We start from the raw sequence: 9,962 nt of genomic DNA, 5'->3' as shown, positions 1-9,962 counted from the left end.
GTGTGTGTGTGTGTGTTTGTGTGTGCTCATGTGTGTGCAGGTGCATCTACACTGGCGTTTGTGTCTGTGTGCTCATGTGTGTGGAAGCCAGGGGACAACTTCAACAATGCCATCCATCTTCTTTGAGAAAGGGTATCTAACTGACCTGGAATTCACCAGCTAAGGTGACGCTAACAGGTCAGTGATCCTCCTGCCTCCTTCTCCTCAGGGCTGGGACTGCAAAGGTGTACACTATGCCCAACATCTTTTCATGTGGTTTCTATGAACCCAGTTCAGGTCTTCATGCCTGAGAAACAAGCGTGTTGCTGGCTTAAGGTCTCCGCAGACTCTCATTTGCTCTTGAAGAGATTTCTAAGGGAGGGGGTCTGTGATGGGTGCTGGGAAAGAAAACAGAACAATGAGGAATGAACCTGCTCTCAAGGCTCTTGAATAAGTTGCCTTTTTGATTGCCAAGTTGACATAGGCCAGAGGCAACTTTCTTAAAAACATTCTGTGTGGACAAAGTGTACGTATTTCACGTTTTGTGGGAGCCCCTTCACTCTGCCCTCATGCACGGGGGAGACAAGGGTATGCCTGGAAAACGGGTGTGGTTCCCCTCAGGAGAACTTCCCAGATACTGTAAATTTCCTATAATTATCAAGTATTTTATATGACTATTAAGACTCCCCCACAATCATTAACACATGTAAATCATTCTTATTTGATGACTGAACAAGAACAATCAGGCGTTGGGCTAGCGCTATTTGGAAAGCCACAGATTGTCAGTCCTCTTCTAGGATGGCCACTGAGGACTAGATGGGTGAACCCATCCTGGAATGGAGAGCTCACTCGCCTCACAGTGTGCCTCTGCCCCTGCCTCTGCCGTGCCCTCGGTGCATGACCCTAGCTCCTAGTCCACAAACCTGTACTCAAAGCAGAAACATGGGCACGGTTTCCTGGTGTCACTGGGACATCTGGGGGCTTGTTTGGCAAGAAAACCAAAATGACTCTGGTGACTATTTGGTCCTGAAATGATTTTAATTTAGTTTTTTTTTTCTTTATTCCCTTACCCTTTTTCTACAACAGAAATTAACATAAACATTCCTTCTGGCTAAATTCCCAATGCACTTCTTCACAGTGAGCATTTTCTGAAGTGAAAATTAGGGGCTTCCTTGCAGTTCTGATCAGGAATGTGAAACGGTGCAGCTCACAGGGGCGGGGAACTCAGGCTCATTTTTGAATTAATTCGTGCTGTGAAGGAGGCCTCTCTGCCGCCTGCCAGAGGATCCTTTCTGCAGAAATCCGAGCATGTGGGTGGTGTGTATTATTCTCCTTTCTCATCCTGTCATCGAGACAGTATCATTGGGTACAGGGAGAAGTGTATTGGCACTGGCCCCTGTGGAGGACGTCACTCTCTATGCCATCCCTAAGTTCGCTAGAACCTGGGGTGAGTAGCCAGGTCTTTTTCTATCCCTCCAGCCTTCTAACCCCCAGTTTTTATCTAGCGGAATCTAGAATCTAATGATGATGAATAAATTGGCCAGCTCCTAGAAACACTGCAGTCCAGTTGGGTGGGGAAGGAGCAGACTTCTGCCTGTCTCTAGTTCTAGCCATCTGGTTCTCAAAGCAGTCTTGGGTCCTTCAGACTGACGATCTAAGGTGGATCTAGGTGAGTCTGTTTGTCTATCTATCTATCTATCTATCTATCTATCTATCTATCTATCTATCTATCTATCTATCTACCTACCTACCTGTCATCTACCTGCCTGTAATCTAGCTACCTACCACCTTATTATCCATTGTCTTAGGGAAACACCATGATCAAAGTTTTGGGAAGAAAGGGTTTATTTTGCTCACAGTTCTATATAACAGCTCATCATCAAAAACAGCAAAGTCAAGAACCTGGAAGCAGGAGCTGATGCAGAGGCCGTGGAGGAGTGCTATTTACTGGCTTGCTCCTCACGGCTTGCTCAGTCTTCTTTCTTTATAGAACCCAAATCCGCCAGCTGAGGTCTAGTCCCATCCACAATGGGCCGAGCCCTCCCGCATTGATCACTAATTAAGAAAATGCCCTACAACTGGGTCTTATGGAGGCATTTTCTCAATTGGAGCTCTCTCCCCTCTGATGAATCTGGTTGACATAAAGCTTGTCAACTAGCTGTGTCAACTCAAGGGATAAAAAGCCTGCCAGTAATCTATGCATAATCTATCAATCATTAATCTTTCTACCACCTATATATCATTTGCAGGTCATCTATCTGTCTATTCACCTATCTGTCTACCCAGTTCTACTCTTGGGATATCTTTGATATCTAAGGTCTGATAACTGAGATTTTGCAGAATTTAAATTCTGCAACAATTTACGGGAGCTACACGGAGGAGGAAATCACACTATAATGATTTAAATTCCATTTTTTTTGCATCAGTTACATCTCAGTTTGAATCTTGGTTTCTTCACCTAGAGGCCATTGTAGACTTTGGGAATAACGGTCAACTTCATTGCTTAGGTGGAAGAGACAAACTCAGTGCACCCTGCAGCTTGGAAGAGAGTTCCTTTCCCTGATTTTGGCTCCGAATTTTTGTTGAATTGCTTTGTTGCTTCTGAAAGCACAGAAAAACAAATATGCAAAAGAGAAGATCTGAGCCTCAGCTAGAAACTACAGGGAAGGTGCTCAGGTGTGTTCAGGCATGCTTGTATGTTGTGTGTGGAGGAGGAAGGGAGAAAACAGCTGCGCTCCGTGGGGCTTGAATGTGTAATATCTCCAATACACATGCACACCACACACACACACACACGTGTGTGTGTGTGTGCACCAGGTTCCCAGCTGGTGGGGCTATTTCTGGAGGCTGTAGAGTCTCTAGGAGCTTAGAATGGGGGGTGATTGCACACACCTTTGAAAGGGCCCGCTGAGGCCCCATTCTCTGCTTCCTGATTTGCCTACCTGTGGAAAGTACAGCAGCAGGCTATGGCCCACTTCCTTCCGTAGCAGTTTTCCTGACATCATCAAGGAAAGTCCTCCATACAGAGCTCATGAACCAACCTGAGGATGTTGAAGAAGGCAGAGTTCGCAGAAGCCGTCCCAGTGGTCAAGGGTGGGATAGCATTCTCATGAGAAGGATGGCGAAAGTTTTGGATTTTGCTAAATTTAAGGGCCTGCAGGTGTAGAAAGTGTCAAGGAGGACTCTGATGGAAAATGCTGGGGAAGATGCCAAGGAGACTGGTCTCTCGTGCAGGTGGACTTTTGTGATATGGGGAAAAAAGCAGGGTGCTAACGGAGCAGATGGTGGCTCTCCTGCCTCCCCGTGGGGAATAGTGCTGGAAGGGAGACCCCGTGTAACTCAGCCACCCTTGCTGTGTCCTGCCATTACAGAAGTCACTCAGCAAGTGATAGCTGACAATGCAAGGAGACCAGCCACAGGTCATCTCAATCCAGGACCGATGGTCGTTCCAACCACGGCGCTCCCTTTAAACTCCCTCAACCTCCCTAGTCCTTAAAGCAACCCTTCCAACCTCTGAGCATCTCTGAGCCGCTTGCTGGCATGGGGACCTGGGACGTGAAGATGGGGACCGCCATGGAGGAAGAAAGCCGATGGCAATGCCTTATAGCTGTAGAAATGTAGAAACAGAAGCTGTGACCGATAAGGAGGGAAACTGGCTGGCTCCATCCTGTTGTCCCTGCTCTCCTGCCTGCAGACACCATCCAGTCAGGGGCCTAACAGGAAGAAGCTAGGCCAGAAAGGGCCGTGTGTGTGTGTGTGTGTGTGTGTGTGTGTGTGTGTGTGTGTGTGTGTGTTTTCAAGGTTCAGGTGCCTGGGGAACGGTAACTCCAGAGCAGCCAAGCGGGGGGCCAGCAGGACCTCCTCCCATATCCTTCTGTATCACTGGCCAGCGATCAGGTTGGGAGCTTGTTTCTTTTCCAGCTTCTCCAGGCTTGGTTCCAGCAGCACTGCTGCTTCTTCCGGCCCTGGGTGCTCGCCTTTCCTCCTCTCTTAGCAACCGGGAGTCTGTGGACGCCACCAAGCAGCAACTGGGAGGCTGCAGGGAGCCAGAGCGAGGAAGGGAGGCGCCCAGCCCAGGTGCTCTGAGCCCCACCGCTGCAGAGCAAAGCCACGGCTAGCCGCATCTGCGCCTGCAGCGGGGTCCAAAAGGGATTCAGCAAAAATGAGCCATTCTCACCCCGCTGGGTAAGTGACAACTGGAGCTTTGCCTTGCCGAGACAGGTGTCGGCTCCAGCCAGCAGCCCTCCTCCTCCCTCTTGCTGCGGAGCTCAGGGGGGACAGAGAAAAAGGGAGGGTGGACTGAGCGAGGGGGAAACATGCTGATTCTAGGTTGCAGGAGGATGGCAGAAATCCCAAGCGTCCTATTTCCTCCCTGCCCATCCTCGCTTCTTTATAATGTTCCCCTCTCTTGAAATTCTCAGCCTGGAAAGATGGGGAAAATGGATGTGAAAACCGCTTACAGTAAGCAGGGATAGACGTCAACGACAACCGGGATGCAGATCCCTCAATGTGGAACACAAGCGTTTAAATGCTAAAGCAGAAGTTACCGAAATACGCATTTGTGGGGAGATTTGAGGCGGAGATAATTTTTTTCTCCATGGCTTCTCTGTGTCTTGTAAACAAAGGAGAGGTTGTTTTTATGCCCAGGGTCTCCCTGTAGGAGGGAGAGGCCCCATATGTCAGAACTGTGTCTTCCCAGTCACAGAAGCACCCTGAGGGTTCTTTAGAACCACCTGGACCCGGGAACGTGGTGGATATGGGAAAGCAAAAGATCAGGGAGTGAGGTGCCCACGCACCCACATATGGTCTCCTGGGGATAAGGCAACCCTTCTGAAGGCCTATTAGCAACATTCCATGCATCGCACACAGTGAACAATCCTTGTTGGTTATTTCACACACCAACAAGGTCTCCGTTATTTGTGCCTTCTGAATTAAGCGTGCAGTAATACTACACCCATTTTTATTACCACATTACTATTAAACAGATTGCTCCCTTCCCCGCTTTGGTTTCGCGATTAGGTTGAAGCTTTTCAGCTGCATTTATTACACATGTCGAAGAACAGCCGATTGGCAGAAGACACCCTATTTAGGATAGCTGGGAGATGGTGGCGCCTGAGAAACCATGGTCCTTATTGCTCTTAGGTCTACAACCAAACTTGAAGATTCTACTTTTTAATGCGTTCTCTGAATGAAGGGACAAGCACCAGCAATGTTTGAACAATCCAAAAAATATCCTGTGGGAAGTTAGCTCCAGAACATTCTAGAAACCAAGGACATTGTGGTAAATTGAATTTCAGAGCTTTAATGTTTGGCTGCTGAGATCCTGAGCAGTTGTTGTTGGCCATGGTCCCGTGGAATGGGGCTGATGTGTGTTCTGCAGATGCACTTGGCACTTTGTCTGACTTCAGGAAGATGAAGGTGTCAGTCACGGTCCTTTCCTGTGCTTGTCAAGTCCTTGGCTAGGCTCGCATCTGATTGGTCCATTTATTCGTCTATGTGAAAATGCAGACAAACCTGTAGCTGCTTATTAAATTGCGCTGAAATTAAAATTCCAGAAACTGACGCCCAATTTCCCTGATGCTCCAGGAGTTCTGAGCACATGGAGAAAGGGGCGCCGATGAAAGTGGGTGCTGTGTGGTTGGGTTATGAGGGAACACAGCATCATCTATCCTGCACTAAAACGCAGAGTTTCCTGAACTATCAGCCCCATGCCTTATATGCTTTATCTCCCTGTATCTGGGACCGTTGAGGCTTAGGTGAAGCTCAGCAATGGTCACAAGAGAAAACCATATTAGGGCTGCTTCTCGGTACTTCCATAGCCAGCGTCCTTTCTGAGGTACATGTGACTGTCTCATTCCAAGGCTCACATGACTGCCGTTTCCACGGACAATGCAGCTTAGGGCGGAGACGTTGCTAACAGCGGTACAGCTTGGGAGGGCGAGGACTGAAATACAGGGCCAGCATCTCCAGTCCACTCGTGCCCCTCATCACTCCGTTCCACAGTCTAACAGGCATGACCACAGATGCCGAGAAATTCCAGCCAGGACAGATCAGCATCTGAAGGATCATAGTCATAGGGATCAAGTGTTTTGATATATGATGGCAATAATAGTTTTGTAGTAGTGTCTAGTACATGTGTAAATGTGTTTTGTTTAGCTCATAAAAACAAATGTATGTTGGGTTCAGGGCATGCACTTAAATCCCAGCACTTGGGAAGCAAAGGTAGGCAGATCTCTGTGATTTCAAGACCAACCTAGTCTACACAGTGAGCTCCAGGCCAGCCATGGCTACACAGGGAGACCCTGAAACCCTGTTTCAAGACAAGGCAGTAAATAGTAAATAAATAAATAAACAAATAAATGGAAACAGTGAACAGAAACATATTTAGTCTATAGGCCCTAAAATTCGCCCAGTAGCAAAAGCATCCCAAATTGCTCAAGTCTCCCCCTTGAATAAAGGGAGTAATAATTTCTCTTGCCTGTTACCATTTGGAAATAATAAAAGTCTGAGTAGCAAATAAAAGGTTTCATCAAAGCTGAGAAGTCTTCTCCATCATTACCGAGGCACTTTGTACTTATTACATTTTAAAGATAAAGTGGTCATAAAGTTAAGTTTTACAACAGAGATTGTAAGTTTGAAATTTCCCCAGTCAGTGAGTGGTGTCTGGTGCCTTCTCTCGGCCTCGTCTTTGCTCTGAGTTACTTGCCTACTTAATTATACCATGAAAACACAGACTATAAAACCACACAGGCCCCACGCTGGCTTCTTTCAGATGGAGACTGGGAGTAAATAAAACCGGTCCTAAAACATCTTTCAAAGACAACAGAGACTTCACGTCTCAACTGCCTCTCCATTTGGTGGATGCCAGCTATGAAACCTGATTGCCGGTACCACAGTCCCTAAGGAAAGTGGTTTAGACTGGATGGCTTCATTTCGTGGCCCCCTCCACTTTGCTCGGTCCTACCCATGTTGCTGTTGTGTTTGTGGGTTGGGCACCATGCCTCAAGGTGGAATAGGAATCCTAAATCCCGCCACCACGGCTGAGAATAAAAGAATACAGCTCTTCATGTTCATCAGTCAATCCACGCAAATCGGGCTCTCTGTGTGAGGGGTCCACTTGACTTAAAATAGCATCGAAGATACATCTTTCAGCAAAACGGGGAGGGAGTTTATACCTCATGACAAGGGCAGCCAATGTATGTGCTTCAGGGCAGTTCTGTCTGATAGCTCCAGAGAGCCAACACGCTGCCCACTGTTTATTTCCAGAGGTGTGTATCCTCACAGGTGGTGGTGTAATCTACCAAATGTTCACAATAGGTGTGCCCATTACCTCTGAGGGACCTTTGGGGGTCTTCCTCTCCATTCTTAACAATGTAGTCCTCTGCAGGAAATTATAGTTTGTTGCTCACATCTATCTCCCAAATCATCTCAAGTGCAGAAATATTTGATACTTTTAAATACTTGGATTCAAATTTGGCAGTTTTTATTAGCCTTGCCAAATGCCTACAGGCTAGCTCTGAGAAGCAGGTTAGCTCCAGGTGGGTTTAACCGACTCACTTGTCTTGGCTTCTCCTGATATGTCGCAGGTCTTATTCTTTTTAATATAGATACCACCCATCCTTCTGCTGAACACACCCATTCATGCACACAGATGGGGATGAGAGGCATTCGTCCTGAAAATGCTAAGTACTTTGAACTCCTTCAGAGATGCTTATCAAAATTACCGCCATCTGTCACCGGAAATGTTCCCGGTTAGCTGTGGATGACGACCCAGTGAGTTCAACTGCTCTGGATGCAGTGGGCTGGAAGCGATTGGATTTGGAATCAGACTTGTTGCCCAGGATAGAAGGTGCTTGTTGTTGCAACATCTAGAATATCCTTCAAAGCGCCTCTTTGCCTTTCTACTTTGCTAAGCTTGATGCTCCCCTACGGAACACTGGATGACGAGAGCCACCTTCTTTTCAAGGAAGTAGAAGGGCCTTCAGCATTTATAGTAGGGCAAGCGTGAGGGCTTAGGAATGAGGATGACTGGAAAGACATTTTCCAGAAGGTTCATTTCAAGAAATCCCAGGAGGAAGTTGAGGAGCAGAGCAGGTTTCTATCAGTGGTAGTCTTGCCAAGTGTCCTCAGGGAAGCCTGGTATGGTGCTGCACGCCCTATGAGTGTGTGCATCCAAGTTTGCAAACTGGCTTAGAGAACAGTGGTGCCGTGAGGACCAAAGGTAACTTCCGCTCCCATCCCTTCTCCAGATCTCTGCTTAGGAATGCAGGGAGGTGAGACCGTGTTCTCCAGGTTATTTGGACTAAGAGCAAAATGGGAAAGTACGTTTTCTCTGACTGGATTCTTAACTCTTAAGACAGCACCAAATAACCCAAGTCAGAGGGGACACGGAATTTTGGGCCTTCAAGTTTCCAGCAATATTATTTCTAGTGAAAACCTCAAATTCTCTAGTTAGTGCCGAGCCTTCTGCAGTTCACTTCATTGCAGACCAGGATATGTGGAAGAATTGTGGCTCTTTCTCCAACAGCTCCCTCACTCCCTATGCAGATCGTCAGAAGACTGCACGTCATATGGTGATTTCACAGATGCCGAGGGTAAAGGGAAACACTCACATCTAAGTGGCACTGAAATCACTCCAACATTTACACTCTTCTGTGAGTGTCTCTGTCATTTTTCTTCAAATTATAAATCCCAAAATGGTATGACTGTGTGCATAATCTACTAAAAATGGAAGAACAGTTGATTAATTTAAGTAAAACTCTTAACTAGCAAGGAGGTATATATATATATATATATATATATGTATATATATATGTTCAAATACATGATTTAAGGCAAATATATTTGAATACTCAACTCATTATTCATTTTGCATAAATGATTACTTTTTTCTAACTGCATTGAACAAGAAGGTTGTGCAGTGTCCCCAACATATTTTTACTTTTCTGTTTTCTTCCTTCCCTTGGCGTGTTTTTTTTTTTTTAATTGTCCAAGTTGCGCACACAAAGAGCTACTGACTAGGGTACTATGGGTAGAACCCATGTTGTGTTTTACAGGTTGAATTATTGTCAAGAATTTGCACCTTCACCCACAGAGTCTGAATATTCCAAATTCCCACAGGCTGTTGTTTTCTCCACTCTGTTCCCTTTCGGGTCCAGAACGGAGAAACGCCCTTCTCTAGCAAGGTCATCACCTCATATAGATCAGAAAATAGCCTTGGGCCAAAGTAGTTCAGCCGAGAGTTTTCCTTGTGGATCAATGTGTGTGTTCTTCAGACAACAGGAGGAGATTTGACAAGTTGAACAGCATGGTATAAACAATTGTGCTTAACGATGATTCTGTTGGTAATAGGATTTTAGGTTTCTGGAAAACTATTGTTGTATCATCACTCATATACTGAGGCACACAGAATAAACATTAACAGTGAACAACACTGGATGGCACACCCACACACTCACACACACACACACAGAGACACACACACACACGCACACACACATTCTTTAAGGATTTTCCATTCCCTTATGAGTCCTCTCTGGTCCTTGCTCTTCCCTCTCTATCTCTTTGTGTAGCTAGCTCTCAGTCTGTGGGAGCTCATGGCTCAAGGTCACATGGCTTCCTTGTCATCTTCTCTTCCAGCATGGATGGGGTAGGTCAGAGGCTTCCTGTGCCCTTCCTGATGCTAGGTAATGGTCACGTTCTGTTAGTGAGCATAGAGAATCCAGAATCCAGCCTTCTAGGCGCTCAAGAAAGATATTTTTAATTTCTGGGCAGTAAGTCCATGTTGCCTACACAAACTGGTCTGTTCTGGTTATTCCACTGTTATGGCATTCCACATCTCAGGCTATGACTGCATTTGGAGACAGATCTTTAAATAAGTAATAAGGTTAAGTGACCACTAGCTGTAAGTCTTCCTACAGCATGATATCAATGCAGTGGGTCCCAATCCAACCTGCCTGTGTCCTTACCATAGACAGAGATGA

General features: G+C 46.3%; 1 protein-coding gene across 2 annotated transcripts in view; it reads left to right on the top strand.

Moving 5' to 3' along the window:
• Positions 1-3,701: 3,701 nt before the first annotated feature.
• The window catches only part of Erich3 (glutamate rich 3), a 92,695-nt gene continuing 86,434 nt past the window's right edge, over positions 3,702-9,962 (top strand). The window contains exon 1 of one of the 2 annotated variants that reach the window (XM_050149500.1): positions 3,702-4,164. Coding sequence is in view for 1 of the 2 variants with exons in the window: in XM_050149497.1 (XP_050005454.1) it covers positions 4,142-4,164 (23 nt within the window). In the remaining variant the exon portion in view is untranslated. The remainder of the gene's footprint in view (positions 4,165-9,962) is intronic. The other variant, XM_050149497.1, reaches the window with a different exon arrangement.

The sequence above is a fragment of the Alexandromys fortis genome, unplaced genomic scaffold (genome assembly GCF_014885135.2).
Source record: "Alexandromys fortis isolate MF-2015 unplaced genomic scaffold, M_Fortis_MF-2015_v1.1 scaffold_68, whole genome shotgun sequence".
NCBI lineage: Eukaryota > Metazoa > Chordata > Mammalia > Rodentia > Cricetidae > Alexandromys > Alexandromys fortis.
Note: the sequence above shows the minus strand (reverse complement) of the source record. Positions and strands in the feature narration are given on the sequence as shown.